The following is a 20,770-nucleotide window of genomic DNA, read 5'->3' on the forward strand; positions in this document are numbered from 1 at the left end:
TGATTTTGCAAAACACTACGGAGGCTGCCTTGCTTACCTTCAGAAAATCTACATTTTAACCAACTTACATGACATTCTATGGTATGTTGAATTTATCATAAGAAAGTTTATAGTGTATTTCATCAATTAATAAATAAATGTGAAAATCGTAATTTTCAACACAAATAATAGTCTCGCTACCTTAAGTTAATATTATGAGTTGTGTTATGAACAAAGGTAGTAACATAGGTTATTTTGATTTACACAGGGGAGTGAAACAAGGGGACTGTAGTTCACCTATGCTTTTTATTGTAGCACTTGAAATAGTTAATTTCGATGTGCTCTGAAAATAAAATTAGTAGTATCACATGTGCAGAAACTGAAGCGAAATGACTTAACATGTCTGGTTCAGGATGTTGAGTCAGCAAGAAAGTTACTAGATTTGATTAAAACATTTTCACTTCATCAGGTCCAAAGATTAACATGGATAAAAATGAAGCATTGTGGTTAGGAAAATGTAAGAACAACATGTCAAAACCACTCCCTGTCAGATGGCCAACTCAGCTAATTAAGATTGTTGGTGTATATTTTTCACATGATGCATCCTTGAAGCGCAATCTAGCCAATGTAATAGAAAATATGAAAAAGAGTATCAACTTAGACCTGACCTTGTTAGGGAAGATACTAATCATTAAAACCATGGCAAAGTCCAGAATACAATCTATCATGAACCTTATTGATGTACCATCAAAGTATCTCAAGAAGAGAAATGCATTGTTATTTGAATTTCTGTGATATTTGATTTGTTATGAGTTCCAGTTATTATTGTGTCTGTCGCTCTTTTGAATTTTGTTTTTCTATTTGTTGTTCTGAATGGAATTTTCTCGTGAAAAATTAATCACGTGACGTGTTGCTTAGTATTGCCAGAATATGTGTGCTAAACGGAATCACATTGTGCATCAAATACGCACTAGTAAATTACTAGATAATAAGTAAGTTCTTTACAACACCCAAACCTACCAACGCTTTGTAACATTTGAAAAGAAATATATGTTGTTGTAGTAATGGCCCACTCATAGTAAGCATTACATTTTATGATTGACACGTACACGTGGTAAGATAGAAAATAAGAAATGCTTACTTTTATTTAATTTACTACTGATGTTCCTCATTACAACAGTTGCCTCGAATAGTGTCAAGTATTCAACGAGGAAAGAAAACGAATTATGGCGTATTTATCGACAGGCTATTAGTATCTTGCATAGTTTCTTGACACTTTGCCAACATTTAACATTACATGCAGGGAAAACATTATCATTGAGAATATAATTTCCGGCAAAAAAACGATCAATGATGTATTTTTTAATTTTTAGCCATTTTCTGCTGAACTTAGCTGCAACAAAAAATAGTTGTGAGGTGCCGTTATCTCAATTGTTTTTAAATGAATATATCATATTAATTGCACATCGATCACAATAATGTATATTTAATTTGCTACTATGCATCTTTTGGGGTTTAAAATTGTATGCATGTAAAACTGGGTGATTTGGTAAAATTTTAGACTTAAACTATGTTGTGCTCGTGTTATTGTAATGGTTATCGAATGTATATAGCATATTAATCACATCGTTCAAATCAATCACATGTTTAATTTCGCTACTATGTCAGGGGCGGATACAGGATTGTTTTATCGGGGGGGTCAAAACTTTAAAATCGCCAGGTGTTTTGGGTCAAATTTCAGTCGTAGTCACTTGTATGCTAGTGTTATCTCGATGGTTACCGAATGTATGTACCGTATCAAAAAATGAAGTTTAAAATAATTGTATTTGATTACTCCACTGTATTTTGGGAGGTTTGACGTTGATGTTGCTTTTACGCGAAATCGGGTGTCAATTTAAATGTATAGATGTCCAGTGATATTTGTGACCATTAGTATCCGAAATTTATAGCGATCATCCTCTATCAATACAGAAGTATTGTATCGACTGTCTGCTAAATACGGTACAATCTGAAAAATGCCATCAACAGTGAATGCTAACCTGAACAAGATGGCGCAAGTGACAGGCAGCAACATTGACTGGCGGTACGTGTCTGGCAGCATGCTTCAGCCATAAATGTGTTTACAGAAGTCGTGTAGGAAAATTCACAAGCCCAAGAACACAAAAAATGACAACGATCGACAGAACAATTGCATATAACTACAGAAAATGGTGAAATCAATCGTCATCCCCGAAGTCGACACATTCAACTTTCTAACGATGTTTGATGTTACTTATCGTGGTACACCACCAACATGACACGTCTTTTCCTCGCTATAAACGACGAGAAAAAGTGATGCACGACAATTTTAAAAATACTGCTGGCCCGAATTAAGGCCAATATTTAGCAACAAAAACATTTTGTTTGAGACTGTGGTGTTTAAAATAAGTTTTTCTGAGCTGTCGGAATTACGTCATTCTATAGTTGAAGTTTATGGCAGTAGATAGCGCTCCGGCTGTTTGACAAGTTTCAGAAATGTGTATATCTCAATGTTCGAAATTTCGAGATCTATAAAAACCTGATCTCTTCTCGCAACTCATAATTATGTACTGATTGCCAAAACTATGTCCACTTGCGCATGCGTTAAGACTTAATTCTGTCCACAGCGATTCGCGAAGGCCTTCAAAAATACCGGATATGCAAATGGGATTTACGCCTCCGCTGCTCGACCTAGAGTCACGGTAACCGTGCAAGAGTATAGAGTATCAGAGGTCATCGGAACAATCGAACGGAAATGACAACAAAGCGAGTTGCTGTTATTGGAGCTGGTATCAGCGGATTGGTCTCCGTCAAATGTTGTAACGATGAAGGACTAATCCCCGTCTGCTTTGAGCAAGGAGACGAGATAGGTACGTGTTTATTGTGTACAGTTGGACTTGTGAGAAATCGCCTACAATTGTGTGTGCTTCTCGTGACCATGAACTATTAAACAAACGTCTCTTTCCGAACGTATTTCAACTGCAGCAGTAATACCCACAAACCACGACAAAATTCATGACAAGGGAGGACCTGCGTTTATTTGTGTAATCGGGTCATAGTCATCAGCTGGGGCGACAATGCGTGACATGAAACAGTACCCGTGTCTTTAATGTAAGGGGTTGACCTCTATACAGGAGTGCGTGTACACGCGTATCCCATAATATTTAAATGGAGATGCTGAATTGTTAGTTACGAGCATCGAATTACAAACCTGACCACGCCCATGTTTTAGAAATCACGCCCACTTTTGCAAGATCTCGTCCAAATTGTAATTCGAAGTTCAATAAACAGATAACTGAACTCCAAGTTACTGGCAACACACATTGATTTTTGTTGTTGAACGTCCACATTTAGGAATTCGAACTTTAATTAACAGTTAACCAAACATCGAGTTACGCACAACATATATATTTGGTTTTGTTTTGTTTTGCCTTCACATTTGCCCCTTACTTGAATTTGGGAGGTGAACGAAGATTACAAAAATTTGATTTATTTTTCTGGGGTATTTTATTTCTAAAACGTTTCTTTACAATCATTCAGCTGGTCTATGGAACTATCACGACGAACTGCGCGATGGAGAAGGAGCCGCCCTCTACGAGTCCATGATAACAAACACGAGTAGAGATATGACGTGTTTCAGTGATTTCCCCTTTCCAAAAGAGACATCGCCTTTCATGAGACATGAACGAGTACTGGAATACTACCGAAGTTACGCTGACAGTTTCGGGCTCCATCAATTCATTGCCTTGAATACCAAAGTAGTGAAAGTAGAGCCGGCACAGCATTATAGGAAGACCGGTCAGTGGATATTGCATTTAAAGAAAGAAGGGCAACCTGTGAAACAGGAATTGTTTGACGCCGTTATGTGCTGTACTGGAGTGTGCACTACGCCATACACGCCCGATTTTGACGGATTGGGCGACTTCAAAGGGTTGATACTACACAGCAACAAGTTCAGAAGAGGTCCAGATTTTCGTGGGAAAATAGTAGTGGTGGTTGGTAAGATAAGATAATGTGTTACTCACGTATAGCTTGAGAGTTCAATCTTATGTTCGTAGTTATTTCCGAATGTCATATGTTAGACTGTCGTACCCTATTTCTATTGACGTAAATTTAATTAAAAACATGTTATAACACGGATCGAACGTCTGCCACAAAAAATAGAATGATTTGTTTTCAAATTTAAATTTTCTTTTTTATATACTGTGTAGAATACTTTAATTTCGCCATTTTCGTCCCATATTTCACATGAAACCCATCAAATATCAGTGAAAATAAATTCCATACAAAACGCCCAAAAAGCTTTTTCAGCGAAAATTAATTACAGCTAAAATAAAGTATTCCACAGTAGCTGTGAGAAGTGTAAAAATATTAGGCTCAGGAATGGAGGATGAGACCGCGTATGGACTGCAACAAAAAATGTTATTGGTTGAACTTCCGAATAGATGTGTCGTTTTCTACCTATATACTCAAAGTAAATATTGGCCTGGTTACAATGGCCTTGTATATGATTGGCGAAAACCTAAAACGAGCTGATTGGTCATTATGATTTAACGAGCTTGTCAATTGGTTGAAATTAAATCAATCTTATTGGCTGGCTAATTCTCAGTCAGAATCCTAAATTGTTCTAAAAGCTCAGTTACTTTCCGACAACAGCTCAATGTCGAGAGATTGAATTGAGATTACGGTCAGTTAATCGTAATTTGTCATTGATTATGCAATGTGTATAGCACAATATCAAGCGTGAAAATACTTCGAAACTATTTTTGATTTCGATTCGCGCATAACGTTGGATCTCAAAGTTAATGAGAAATAATCGCATGATTATGTGTTTGAAAAAATATTAATAAATAGAGCGCAAATGCACATTCGCTACAACTTAATGGTACGTACATAGTTGCGGCACATAGTATTACGTCATTATTTCATCACTGACATACTAAAACTCTTTTTTTTTTCTCACCGTAGTTTTGTATTAATTATTAGGTGCTTCCAATTCGGCCGGAGATATTGCCGCTGAAATCAGTAGATTTGCCAAACAGGTGTAGTTACATACAGTATTATAAGGAGTTGTCACGAGAATATTTCTTTAGTATCCCGTACTACCTGAGTACATACTTTGCAGTATTCTCATGATAACTTTATTATTATGAATGTTTTTCCCGCTTGTAATATTTTAAGAAAATAGCCCAAAATGGTAATGAGAAACGTTTGCGATGTTTTGAATGTTTGCATTCGGTTTATGCAACGCTGCGTGTAAAATACAAACGTTTTGCGACTGACGTAGCCTGACAAGGTCGCGTGTGTTGCGCCCTCCGCGGTGCTCCATCCTCAACACACATGAGTGGAATCTATTTCCGTTCGGACGGCGAGGGCGCCACTCACGCCTACATGACAGGCTGCAAATGATGTTCCTATTAGATTGCTGGTATTTTTAGCTTCGCTGTCGACTTTGTCGAGCGGAGCTTATCATATGAGTGATTGTCCGTCGTCGTCCATCGTCCGTGTCAATGTTTTACTTTTTTTACTTCTTCTTGAAACCATAAGCCTGAATGCTTTGATACTTGGTGTATATGTACCTTGGGTAGACCTCTCTCAGATTTGTTCATTTTGTAATGATATCTTTAATTTTGGTGAATATTTTTGTCATTTTTGGTGAAAAGTGATATTTTTGAATTCTTGTTGAAAACAGCAAGTCCCATTGCTTTGATACTATACATATTGTTCATTTTCTAATGATATCTTCTGTTCTTTGATTGAAATGTGCATTGCTAACAGCGGAGCTATCTCAGCCGACTGGCTGCTTGTTTTATTTCATTAATTAGTGATTAATTATGTACATGTAGGTTTACATTTCTATGCGGGATGGTACGTGGCTACTTCAACGTATGGGGTCTGGAGCACCTCTTGATATGACGCGCAATAGACGCATATACGAACAGCTTCCTGAGTCGGTCATGAATATGATATCACAGAAAATAGTGTTGTCGCAGGTGAACCATGATAAACTTGGACTGAAATCGAACAGACCACTGCATAGACATGTGGTCATGATCAACGATGATATTGCCAATCGTATTTTCTGTGGGGCAGTGAAGTGCAAAACTGCCATAAAACAGTTGACGAGGAACAGCGTGGAGTTTGTGGACGGCACGGTAGTGGATGACGTAGACGCCGTCGTATGTGCTACTGGTTACAATTTAACATTTCCATATATAGATAACGACATTATTGCAGGTAAATTGAATGTGATTCTGTCCACATTATGATTTTACCTTGCTTACATGTCTTCCAAATTAATAATGTTGACTTTATGGTAAACAAAAATAAATAAAACGGTTAGTTCAGTGTTTTTGCTTAAAATCTCGGTTTTTGAAAATGGGAACAAATAGAATTTCGCTATAAATACGTCTTAACTGGACGTTTAGCAACTGTTTATTATCATCAACTTTTTGCAGCAATTTTGGTCTGTTTCTACAATATATTGAATTTACTCTTTATTTTTTAGACGGTGCTCGTAACATTGAATTGTACTTTCGCGTGTTTCCGCCCCGTCTGAATAAGCCCACCCTCGCTGTCATCGGAACAGTTCGTGTATCAGGGCCTGCGGGACCAGTCTCTGAACTGCAAGCAAGATGGGCAACGCGTGTTTTCAAAGGAGAGTGCAAATTGCCGGACGAAGAAACCATGATGACAGAAGTAAAAACTCGAAAGAGGAATTTTTTTGAGAAATTCGGAAAACACGGAGTTGGTGTAAGTTGGATTGTATATGTTCCATTCAAGTTATATCACCGTCATTAAATATATAATGTACCACACCGGTGTTGAGGCACTGTGATTGTACGAGAAGATTTCAAATCGTCACAATTCTTCTTTCTTTTCAACATAACACAACACTGGATATGTTATCTATTTTCAGGTCTCTTCCATACCATATCAAGATCAGATAGCTGAATTTATCGGAGCCAAGCCAAATTTCTGGAAGCTTCTCCTGACAGATCCTAAACTAGCATACGCTGTAATGTTTGAACCATGCTATCCAGCAACGTATCGCCTAACGGGTCCTGGTGTGTGGGATAAAGCACGGGAAACCATCATGAACGCAAGAGAATGTGATAGATCAAGAACACAGTCTTATCTGCAATTGATGTCTCTATTAGTTGTGCTGTTCTGTGTTTGTTTTGTGGTTGTTCAACGTGTATAACGCACTGTATAGACCACGTGATTATTGCGCATGTCACCATATTGACGACACGTGATTACAGGGGTTTTAAAAATAGTGTTTATACTAGGCAGTATACATAATGAAGTATAGGATATTGCTACATAACACCATAACTGCCTTATTTATTGCAACATATTACAGCACTCATACATATTGTTACATTGTGACAGTACCTTGGTACAATCAACACTTTCCGCCAAATTTACTCGTATTCCTAGCACTGAACAGCACACAGCGAATATTACACACACAACTACACAGCCTAATACACATCGACTAATTCGTGATGTTCAAAGATTTCAATACACGGAGTCTCAATTAACGAATGTCCGTATTTAGGATTAGCAACCGAAATATTGAAGCCACTTTCATCCATGTATTTTAAACGATGCGGATCTATAACATGCATTTCATCAATAAATTCTCGAGTGTAAATGATATTTCGTTCGGTGAATCTTTCTGTGGCTGTAGTATTTAATCTCTTCCACGTCCAGTCTCTACCTGTAAATCTGTGGCGAACGGCGTTGAAAAGCGTAAACACACACACACACATTTGTTGAGTATACTTCTCCTGCATCTCACAATAAGTGCTTGACGGCCTATCTGCTTTAAGAGGTTCAAGAAATTTAAAATCTCCATGCCGTAATTTGGTGGGTCTCCCCCTATTCAAGACTGATGGTTTTGTCGAACTTGTTCCTACGTATCTCAGCCATACTTTCAGACCCCGGCCGCGGTTATTGAAAACTTACGCCCTACTGCAGGGAACACTGCACTCGGTACCTCGCCGGTATTCATATTACCACCACTACCACTCTCCACGATTTCCTTTATGATTATTTGTGATAAATCATCGCTGAGTGACGTTCCCTTCTGGTAGGGTCTGTTGTGACAATTATAGTTTGCCATAACCAATATTACATCGGAATCTGAAACACTGACACGGACGGCGGGCACGATCAGGCTTTCTTGTCCACGTAGTTTGTAGTAAAGACGCCAAGTAAACGAAGTGTTACAATGTGATCACATTTTGGTTAAAATTATAAAGAGTGCAACCTGATTTGTCTCAATGTTTGGCTGTCGAATAATGCTACATTCATGCTTCTAACTACCAAATCGAAACACTATTTTTAAAAACCCTGTGTGTGCACTAAAGGTTGTGCATTTAGTGTTTTGGCATTTAATCCGCAATAATGTGAACAGCAGCATGTTTCTATTCCCTTCACTATGAATTCGCGTCACCTGAAAGCAGTATTTTTACAGAAAACGTGGGGGAAAATATACGGATAGGGTGAATCGTATAATCATTTTTTCAGAAACGAAGTTATAATTACTGAATCGACACATTGAAAACTTGAATCAAACGTCGAGAAAAATAAAAACGTGTTCTCTAGCATTGACAGTTGTTATTTTTTTTTACCTTGCGTGCTGCTACGTCACTGAAGTTTGACATCGAATTCGTTTGCGTGAAATAAAATAATTATAGCTGCAGAGTTTGTATATTATCGCCTTAAAGATTGTTTTATTTTAGCATAATAGTAATTACCAGATCATGAAGAAACAGAAACAGCCGACAATTTCAAAGGCAATGCCAAACCAGTGCACGGATCAGTTTCAAGGAGTGTCGGGCGTTTCGAAAAGAGCAGTCAAAATTGGGAAGTAGTTTTTATCAGACAGTGATATTCTACTTTAAATATATATTTATTCAGTGTTTATTTGTTTAACAATTCGTGATTTATATCATTTACTTCATTATATCAGCTGAAAATGGAATATCAATTACGTCACATGAACGTCCTTGCTCAGTACACTTAACTACTTCGTGATAAACTTGTCAAGGCACATTCCGAGTTTTTCTAATTATAAAAACGTGAATTTTGAACACCGGCTAGTTGGTATTATAGACTCGCGCATAAGGTATGTTACGTAGTTTAACATCGGTAAACACGAGTAATTACCGCCAGAAATTTGTAAATAGATTTGCCCATCCGCTGCCCAGTCATGTTGACAATCAGACAGACGCTGATCGAATGGATGACATACATATATGTCATGGCAGTAATATAGTAATTTTATTGGTAAATATCAGTAGAGAATATATACTTCGTATTTGGCAGTCTGGAACAATAATGAAGCATAAAAACATTGTTAATTTCACAGCGAAAAATTGATATATGTTGGGAACTGATTTAAGAGATTAACATATTTGGGGATACCATATGATAATCTTTATCTTACATTACGTCACTATAGTTTATAGCCTATCATGTTAATGTAACTTGAGATTTCCCGCCAGAATGTAAACTTGTCAAATGTGTGAGACCACGTAATAAAGTAGTCGTCCTTTTCAACTCGAAGTAACTGACTTGTTATCAGATTCTGTAAAAGAACCTGTACCCCACAATATCCTCGGGAGCGGAGCTACGTCACAAGACGTTCCGCGTTGCTAAGACGCGCACCACTGTACCACGTATTTGTATGGGCTCTGCTCGCGCTCCTGTGGAGTGCCGGTCGAAGAGCCGGTGAAAATAGCTAAAGTCGAGGAAGCAACACAAACTCAACTTTGAAGTAATCCCAAACTTATATATGCTGCACACGTAGGGCTAATCTTGTTACACTCTTCAAGGGAGTCCCGACAACTATCCAAAAGTATCGTTTTCTGAGAGTTTTCACCGTCACGGTGATGGTTGCCAGACGGTGAAAATGCCCGGATGTCCGCCCCGAGAATAGTTGGTAACATTTCATTGAATGAAATTAAATATATGTATGTTACTGTGCATTGTTTTCAAAAACACTGACGGTTTACAAGAATATATCACCTCTAGCAAAAATCAGTTGAAAAATATCCGTTTTTTTCTAAATATTACCATTCAAATTAATGTATAAAACATTGCATAATAATACAATTTTCACCCTGACCTCTTATAAATTTATTACGATTTAGGGATGTGCATGTTCTGTAATGTGGATTTAACATATCCAACCGCAGATCTGTTTACAGTGTCGTGTAGGGAAATTTCCAAGTACAAGAACGCAAAAACTACTGACAACAATCGAGAAAACGAGTGACGAGAACACTACACATCATAGTCAAATCAGTAAAAAAAAGGTTATATGGACCCCATGATATATATCTTAGTATAAAAAAGAAAACGAAGTTATATTTTACTCTCGTAAATTCGCAAGTTTCGCATTCTTAAGAAAATAGTCGCGCCTAAAATCGATACATTCAACTTTCTAACAATAGCTTGCTTATCGTGCTGCGCCATCAACGTGCAAAGACGTAGTCAGATGATTAATAAAACCTTTCTTTGTTGACCCACTTTTTCCTCGCTAACGACGAGGAAAAGTGATGCCTGGTAATTCTAAAAATACTGCTGGCCCGAGTCAAGGGCACTGTTCATCATGTAGATCTCATCATATATAGCTGAAAATATAACATTTTCTCAGACTGTAGACTGTAGTGTTCAAAATTATAGATTTGCTGGCCTATCAGAAACGTGTAATTCTATAGCACTCTCCCTTGCAGAGTCTTCTTGAACTAGGGAGCTACAGAGAGCCGCAACTAGTGGGACCAATCTCGTTGTGTCGTCACCGGAAGCGCTGTCCCAGCACAAACCTGTGTCATATGACGCCTTACTAGCCGATTTTGGCTAAAATTCCGCTCCGCCGCCTTTTTACAACAGTGTTTATACGCGGAACTTGATATTGCTTTTTACAATTTGGGTTGCCTTTGAATCACACATTTTAGTGAAACATTGTTTATAGAGTGAAATATTATTGTCATACATAATTCAATCTTTGAAACAACAGAAACTAACACATAATAACGATAATCAAATTTGAGTTTGAAGTTCGAAAGTAGTTGCGTTATGTCCGGTTTCAACTAGTTCGAAAATAGAACGTCTTTGAGCGCAATAAAATCACGGATAAAGGTTTTGCTCCAGCCATTCTACTAGAACGTGCTGTTCCACTAGAGAGCGTTCTATTAGAGGGCGATACGCGCGCGTAAGTAGGTCGGAAACTAGGTCATTCAATTTGCGCGTCCTCAACGCGGACGCCCACTATTGGACACGGCTACACATGCGCAACCACAGCATGATTTTGAATTTGAAAGAGACGATAGCAGACATGATGGTAGAACAGGCGAATGATATCATTGCCAGAGTGAAAAGTGAGTTCTAAAATATATTATTGGCTTACAAAAACGTCAGCCATCTGTGTTTATTATGCATAACAGCATACAGTACGTATGATTTTGTTGTAAATATTACACGTGGCATCACGTGTCATATTCCCTGGAGTGCGATTTGCCTGAGGTAAATTATGTACTATCCAGGAAAAAAATAAATTAAATAATACCACAGCGGCTACGAAATAACTGCATTCTATTAGAGAGCGCTGAGCTCTCTGTTCTACCACAGCACGCTTCATTATAACAACGTGTTTGAAGTACAGTCATAGCACTATTTGTAATTCAAACAATATTTACTTGTCTACTTTATTAAATTACGTACTTTCCATGCAGAAATTATACGAAATTATATCACGGCGGCTACGAAATAATTGCATTCTATTAGAGAGCGCTGCGCTCCCTGTTCTACCACAGCACGCTTCATTATAAAAACGTCGTTTGAAGTACAGTTATAGCACTATTTGTAATTCAAACAATATTTACTACTCTACTTTATTAAATTACGTACTTTCCATGCAGAAATTATATCACGGCGGCTGCGAAATAACTGCATTCTATTAGAGAGCGCTGCGCTCTCTGTTCTACCACAGCACGCTTCATTATAACAACGTCGTTTGAAGCACAGTTATAGCACTATTTGTAATTCAAACAATATTTACTAGTCTACTTTATTAAAATACGTACTTTCCATGCAGAAATTATACGAAATTATATCACGGCGGCTACGAAATAATTGCATTCTATTAGAGAGCGCTGCGCTCCCTGTTCTACCACAGCACGCTTCATTATAACAACGTCATTTGAAGTACAGTTATAGCACTATTTGTAATTCAAACAATATTTACTAGTCTACTTTATTAAATTACGTACTTTCCATGCAGAAATTATATCACGGCGGCTGCAAAATAACTGCATTCTATTAGAGAGCGTTGCGCTCTGTGTTCTACCACAGCACGCTTCATTATAACGTGTTTGAAGTACAGTCATAGCACTATTTGTAATTCAAACAATATTTACTAGTCTACTTTATTAAATTACGTACTTTCCATGCAGAAATTATACGAAATTATATCACGGCGGCTACGAAATAATTGCATTCTATTAGAGAGCGCTGCGCTCCCTGTTCTACCACGGCACGCTTCATTATAACAACGTCGTTTGAAGTACAGTTATAGCACTATTTGTAATTCAAACAATATTTACTAGTCTACTTTTTTAAATTACGTACTTTCCATGCAGAAATTATATCACGGCGGCTGCGAAATAACTGCATTCTATTAGAGAGCGCTGCGCTCTCTGTTCTACCACAGCACGCTTCATTATAACAACGTCGTTTGAAGCACAGTTATAGCACTATTTGTAATTCAAACAATATTTACTGGTCTACTTTATTAAATTACGTACTTTCCATGCAGAAATTATATCACGGCGGCTACGAAATAACTGCATTCTATTAGAGAGCGCTGCGCTCTCTGTTCTACCACAGCACGCTTCATTATAACAACGTGTTTGAAGCACAGTTATAGCACTATTTGTAATTCAAACAATATTTACTAGTCTACTTTATTAAAATATGTACTTTCCATGTAGAAATTATACGAAATTATATCACGGCGGCTACGAAATAACTTCATTCTATTAGAGAGCGCTGCGCTCTGTGTTCTACCACAGCACGCTTCATTATAACAACGTGTTTGAAGTACAGTCATAGCACTATTTGTAATTCAAACAATATTTACTTGTCTACTTTATTAAATTACGTACTTTCCATGCAGAAATTATACGAAATTATATCACGGCGGCTACGAAATAATTGCATTCTATTAGAGAGCGCTGCGCTCCCTGTTCTACCACAGCACGCTTCATTATAACAACGTCGTTTGAAGTACAGTTATAGCACTATTTGTAATTCAAACAATATTTACTAGTCTACTTTATTAAATTACGTACTTTCCATGCAGAAATTATATCACGGCGGCTGCGAAATAACTGCATTCTATTAGAGAGCGCTGCGCTCTCTGTTCTACCACAGCACGCTTCATTATAACAACGTCGTTTGAAGCACAGTTATAGCACTATTTGTAATTCAAACAATATTTACTAGTCTACTTTATTAAAATACGTACTTTCCATGCAGAAATTATACGAAATTATATCACGGCGGCTACGAAATAATTGCATTCTATTAGAGAGCGCTGCGCTCCCTGTTCTACCACAGCACGCTTCATTATAACAACGTCGTTTGAAGCACAGTTATAGCACTATTTGTAATTCAAACAATATTTACTAGTTTACTTTATTAAATTACGTACTTTCCATGCAGAAATTATATCACGGCGGCTACGAAATAACTTCATTCTATTAGAGAGCGTTGCGCTCTGTGTTCTACCACAGCACGCTTCATTATAACGTGTTTGAAGTACAGTCATAGCACTATTTGTAATTCAAACAATATTTACTAGTCTACTTTATTAAATTACGTACTTTCCATGCAGAAATTATACGAAATTATATCACGGCGGCTACGAAATAATTGCATTCTATTAGAGAGCGCTGTGCTCCCTGTTCTACCACAGCACGCTTCATTATAACAACGTCGTTTGAAGTACAGTTATAGCACTATTTGTAATTCAAACAATATTTACTAGTCTACTTTTTTAAATTACGTACTTTCCATGCAGAAATTATATCACGGCGGCTGCGAAATAACTGCATTCTATTAGAGAGCGCTGCGCTCTCTGTTCTACCACAGCACGCTTCATTATAACAACGTCGTTTGAAGTACAGTTATAGCACTATTTGTAATTCAAACAATATTTACTAGTCTACTTTTTTAAATTACGTACTTTCCATGCAGAAATTATATCACGGCGGCTGCGAAATAACTGCATTCTATTAGAGAGCGCTGCGCTCTCTGTTCTACCACAGCACGCTTCATTATAACAACGTCGTTTGAAGCACAGTTATAGCACTATTTGTAATTCAAACAATATTTACTAGTCTACTTTATTAAATTACGTACTTTCCATGCAGAAATTATATCACGGCGGCTACGAAATAACTGCATTCTATTAGAGAGCGCTGCGCTCTCTGTTCTACCACAGCACGCTTCATTATAACAACGTGTTTGAAGCACAGTTATAGCACTATTTGTAATTCAAACAATATTTACTAGTCTACTTTATTAAAATACGTACTTTCCATGTAGAAATTATACGAAATTATATCACGGCGGCTACGAAATAACTCCATTCTATTAGAGAGCGCTGCGCTCTGTGTTCTACCACAGCACGCTTCATTATAACAACGTGTTTGAAGTACAGTCATAGCACTATTTGTAATTCAAACAATATTTACTAGTCTACTTTATTAAATTACGTACTTTCCATGCAGAAATTATACGAAATTATATCACGGCGGCTACGAAATAATTGCATTCTATTAGAGAGCGCTGCGCTCCCTGTTCTACCACAGCACGCTTCATTATAACAACGTCGTTTGAAGTACAGTTATAGCACTATTTGTAATTCAAACAATATTTACTAGTCTACTTTATTAAATTACGTACTTTCCATGCAGAAATTATATCACGGCGGCTGCGAAATAACTGCATTCTATTAGAGAGCGCTGCGCTCAGTGTTCTACCACAGCACGCTTCATTATAACAACGTGTTTGAAGTACAGTCATAGCACTATTTGTAATTCAAACAATATTTACTAGTCTACTTTATTAAATTACGTACTTTCCATGTAGAAATTATACGAAATTATATCACGGCGGCTACGAAATAACTCCATTCTATTAGAGAGCGTTGCGCTCTGTGTTCTACCACAGCACGCTTCATTATAACGTGTTTGAAGTACAGTCATAGCACTATTTGTAATTCAAACAATATTTACTAGTCTACTTTATTAAATTACGTACTTTCCATGCAGAAATTATACGAAATTATATCACGGCGGCTACGAAATAATTGCATTCTATTAGAGAGCGCTGCGCTCCCTGTTCTACCACAGCACGCTTCATTATAACAACGTGTTTGAAGTACAGTCATAGCACTATTTGTAATTCAAACAATATTTACTAGTCTACTTTATTAAATTACGTACTTTCCATGCAGAAATTATACGAAATTATATCACGGCGGCTACGAAATAATTGCATTCTATTAGAGAGCGCTGCGCTCCCTGTTCTACCACAGCACGCTTCATTATAACAACGTCGTTTGAAGTACAGTTATAGCACTATTTGTAATTCAAACAATATTTACTAGTCTACTTTATTAAATTACGTACTTTCCATGCAGAAATTATATCACGGCGGCTGCGAAATAACTGCATTCTATTAGAGAGCGCTGCGCTCTCTGTTCTACCACAGCACGCTTCATTATAACAACGTCGTTTGAAGCACAGTTATAGCACTATTTGTAATTCAAACAATATTTACTAGTCTACTTTATTAAAATACGTACTTTCCATGCAGAAATTATACGAAATTATATCACGGCGGCTACGAAATAATTGCATTCTATTAGAGAGCGCTGCGCTCCCTGTTCTACCACAGCACGCTTCATTATAACAACGTCGTTTGAAGCACAGTTATAGCACTATTTGTAATTCAAACAATATTTACTAGTCTACTTTATTAAATTACGTACTTTCCATGCAGAAATTATATCACGGCGGCTACGAAATAACTTCATTCTATTAGAGAGCGTTGCGCTCTGTGTTCTACCACAGCACGCTTCATTATAACGTGTTTGAAGTACAGTCATAGCACTATTTGTAATTCAAACAATATTTACTAGTCTACTTTATTAAATTACGTACTTTCCATGCAGAAATTATACGAAATTATATCACGGCGGCTACGAAATAATTGCATTCTATTAGAGAGCGCTGCGCTCCCTGTTCTACCACAGCACGCTTCATTATAACAACGTCGTTTGAAGTACAGTTATAGCACTATTTGTAATTCAAACAATATTTACTAGTCTACTTTATTAAATTACGTACTTTCTATGCAGAAATTATATCACGGCGGCTGCGAAATAACTGCATTCTATTAGAGAGCGCTGCGCTCTCTGTTCTACCACAGCACGCTTCATTATAACAACGTCGTTTGAAGCACAGTTATAGCACTATTTGTAATTCAAACAATATTTACTAGTCTACTTTATTAAAATACGTACTTTCCATGCAGAAATTATACGAAATTATATCACGGCGGCTACGAAATAATTGCATTCTATTAGAGAGCGCTGCGCTCCCTGTTCTACCACAGCACGCTTCATTATAACAACGTCGTTTGAAGCACAGTTATAGCACTATTTGTAATTCAAACAATATTTACTAGTCTACTTTATTAAATTACGTACTTTCCATGCAGAAATTATATCACGGCGGCTACGAAATAACTTCATTCTATTAGAGAGCGTTGCGCTCTGTGTTCTACCACAGCACGCTTCATTATAACGTGTTTGAAGTACAGTCATAGCACTATTTGTAATTCAAACAATATTTACTAGTCTACTTTATTAAATTACGTACTTTCCATGCAGAAATTATACGAAATTATATCACGGCGGCTACGAAATAATTGCATTCTATTAGAGAGCGCTGCGCTCCCTGTTCTACCACAGCACGCTTCATTATAACAACGTCGTTTGAAGTACAGTTATAGCACTATTTGTAATTCAAACAATATTTACTAGTCTACTTTTTTAAATTACGTACTTTCCATGCAGAAATTATATCACGGCGGCTGCGAAATAACTGCATTCTATTAGAGAGCGCTGCGCTCTCTGTTCTACCACAGCACGCTTCATTATAACAACGTCGTTTGAAGCACAGTTATAGCACTATTTGTAATTCAAACAATATTTACTAGTCTACTTTATTAAAATACGTACTTTCCATGCAGAAATTATACGAAATTATATCACGGCGGCTACGAAATAATTGCATTCTATTAGAGAGCGCTGCGCTCCCTGTTCTACCACAGCACGCTTCATTATAACAACGTCGTTTGAAGCACAGTTATAGCACTATTTGTAATTCAAACAATATTTACTAGTCTACTTTATTAAATTACGTACTTTCCATGCAGAAATTATATCACGGCGGCTACGAAATAACTTCATTCTATTAGAGAGCGTTGCGCTCTGTGTTCTACCACAGCACGCTTCATTATAACGTGTTTGAAGTACAGTCATAGCACTATTTGTAATTCAAACAATATTTACTAGTCTACTTTATTAAATTACGTACTTTCCATGCAGAAATTATACGAAATTATATCACGGCGGCTACGAAATAATTGCATTCTATTAGAGAGCGCTGCGCTCCCTGTTCTACCACAGCACGCTTCATTATAACAACGTCGTTTGAAGCACAGTTATAGCACTATTTGTAATTCAAACAATATTTACTAGTCTACTTTATTAAATTACGTACTTTCCATGCAGAAATTATATCACGGCGGCTGCGAAATAACTGCATTCTATTAGAGAGCGCTGCGCTCTCTGTTCTACCACAGCACGCTTCATTATAACAACGTCGTTTGAAGCACAGTTATAGCACTATTTGTAATTCAAACAATATTTACTAGTCTACTTTATTAAAATACGTACTTTCCATGCAGAAATTATACGAAATTATATCACGGCGGCTACGAAATAATTGCATTCTATTAGAGAGCGCTGCGCTCCCTGTTCTACCACAGCACGCTTCATTATAACAACGTCGTTTGAAGCACAGTTATAGCACTATTTGTAATTCAAACAATATTTACTAGTCTACTTTATTAAATTACGTACTTTCCATGCAGAAATTATATCACGGCGGCTACGAAATAACTTCATTCTATTAGAGAGCGTTGCGCTCTGTGTTCTACCACAGCACGCTTCATTATAACGTGTTTGAAGTACAGTCATAGCACTATTTGTAATTCAAACAATATTTACTAGTCTACTTTATTAAATTACGTACTTTCCATGCAGAAATTATACGAAATTATATCACGGCGGCTACGAAATAATTGCATTCTATTAGAGAGCGCTGCGCTCCCTGTTCTACCACAGCACGCTTCATTATAACAACGTCGTTTGAAGTACAGTTATAGCACTATTTGTAATTCAAACAATATTTACTAGTCTACTTTATTAAATTACGTACTTTCTATGCAGAAATTATATCACGGCGGCTGCGAAATAACTGCATTCTATTAGAGAGCGCTGCGCTCTCTGTTCTACCACAGCACGCTTCATTATAACAACGTCGTTTGAAGCACAGTTATAGCACTATTTGTAATTCAAACAATATTTACTAGTCTACTTTATTAAAATACGTACTTTCCATGCAGAAATTATACGAAATTATATCACGGCGGCTACGAAATAATTGCATTCTATTAGAGAGCGCTGCGCTCCCTGTTCTACCACAGCACGCTTCATTATAACAACGTCGTTTGAAGCACAGTTATAGCACTATTTGTAATTCAAACAATATTTACTAGTCTACTTTATTAAATTACGTACTTTCCATGCAGAAATTATATCACGGCGGCTACGAAATAACTTCATTCTATTAGAGAGCGTTGCGCTCTGTGTTCTACCACAGCACGCTTCATTATAACGTGTTTGAAGTACAGTCATAGCACTATTTGTAATTCAAACAATATTTACTAGTCTACTTTATTAAATTACGTACTTTCCATGCAGAAATTATACGAAATTATATCACGGCGGCTACGAAATAATTGCATTCTATTAGAGAGCGCTGCGCTCCCTGTTCTAGCACAGCACGCTTCATTATAACAACGTCGTTTGAAGTACAGTTATAGCACTATTTGTAATTCAAACAATATTTACTAGTCTACTTTTTTAAATTACGTACTTTCCATGCAGAAATTATATCACGGCGGCTGCGAAATAACTGCATTCTATTAGAGAGCGCTGCGCTCTCTGTTCTACCACAGCACGCTTCATTATAACAACGTCGTTTGAAGTACAGTTATAGCACTATTTGTAATTCAAACAATATTTACTAGTCTACTTTTTTAAATTACGTACTTTCCATGCAGAAATTATATCACGGCGGCTGCGAAATAACTGCATTCTATTAGAGAGCGCTGCGCTCTCTGTTCTACCACAGCACGCTTCATTATAACAACGTCGTTTGAAGCACAGTTATAGCACTATTTGTAATTCAAACAATATTTACTAGTCTACTTTATTAAATTACGTACTTTCCATGCAGAAATTATATCACGGCGGCTACGAAATAACTGCATTCTATTAGAGAGCGCTGCGCTCTCTGTTCTACCACAGCACGCTTCATTATAACAACGTGTTTGAAGCACAGTTATAGCACTATTTGTAATTCAAACAATATTTACTAGTCTACTTTATTAAAATACGTACTTTCCATGTAGAAATTATACGAAATTATATCACCGCGGCTACGAAATAACTCCATTCTATTAGAGAGCGCTGCGCTCTGTGTTCTACCACAGCACGCTTCATTATAACAACGTGTTTGAAGTACAGTCATAGCACTATTTGTAATTCAAACAATATTTACTAGTCTACTTTATTAAATTACGTACTTTCCATGCAGAAATTATACGAAATTATATCACGGCGGCTACGAAATAATTGCATTCTATTAGAGAGCGCTGCGCTCCCTGTTCTACCACAGCACGCTTCATTATAACAACGTCGTTTGAAGTACAGTTATAGCACTATTTGTAATTCAAACAATATTTACTAGTCTACTTTATTAAATTACGTACTTTCCATGCAGAAATTATATCACGGCGGCTGCGAAATAACTGCATTCTATTAGAGAGCGCTGCGCTCTGTGTTCTACCACAGCACGCTTCATTATAACAACGTGTTTGAAGTACAGTCATAGCACTATTTGTAATTCAAACAATATTTACTAGTCTACTTTATTAAATTACGTACTTTCCATGTAGAAATTATACGAAATTATATCACGGCGGCTACGAAATAACTCCATTCTATTAGAGAGCGCTGCGCTTTGTGTTCTACCACAGCACGCTTCATTATAACAACGTGTTTGAAGTACAGTCATAGCACTATTTGTAATTCAAACAATATTTACTAGTCTACTTTATTAAATTACGTACTTTCCATGCAGAAATTATACGAAATTATATCACGGCGGCTACGAAATAATTGCATTCTATTAGAGAGCGCTGCGCTCCCTGTTCTACCACAGCACGCTTCATTATAACAACGTCGTTTGAAGTACAGTTATAGCACTATTTGTAATTCAAACAATATTTACTAGTCTACTTTATTAAATTACGTACTTTCCATGCAGAAATT

At 37.0% G+C, this 20,770-nt stretch overlaps 1 protein-coding gene across 1 annotated transcript; it reads left to right on the plus strand.

Annotated features, from left to right (window-relative positions):
• The first annotated feature begins 2,752 nt into the window (after positions 1–2,752).
• Positions 2,753–7,660, plus strand: LOC100368941 (dimethylaniline monooxygenase [N-oxide-forming] 2-like). The gene is made up of 6 exons (XM_006818052.2): positions 2,753–2,867; positions 3,538–3,996; positions 4,984–5,039; positions 5,844–6,234; positions 6,506–6,750; positions 6,917–7,660. The coding sequence occupies exons 1-6, from the start codon at positions 2,753–2,755 to the stop codon at positions 7,199–7,201; spliced, it is 1,551 nt and encodes a 516-aa protein (XP_006818115.1). The 3' UTR covers positions 7,202–7,660.
• Positions 7,661–20,770: the final 13,110 nt, after the last annotated feature.

The sequence above is a fragment of the Saccoglossus kowalevskii genome, chromosome 17 (assembly GCF_978046115.1).
Source record: "Saccoglossus kowalevskii chromosome 17, keSacKowa6.1, whole genome shotgun sequence".
NCBI lineage: Eukaryota > Metazoa > Hemichordata > Enteropneusta > Harrimaniidae > Saccoglossus > Saccoglossus kowalevskii.

Coding starts and splice junctions, on each gene's coding strand:
- LOC100368941 (XM_006818052.2), top strand. CDS start 2,753: ATGACAACAAAGCGAGTTGCTGTTATTGGAGCTGGTATCAGCGGATTG. Junction 3,997..4,983: donor GAAAATAGTAGTGGTGGTTG/GTAAGATAAGAT, acceptor ATTAATTATTAG/GTGCTTCCAATTCGGCCGGA. Junction 6,235..6,505: donor AGATAACGACATTATTGCAG/GTAAATTGAATG, acceptor TTTATTTTTTAG/ACGGTGCTCGTAACATTGAA.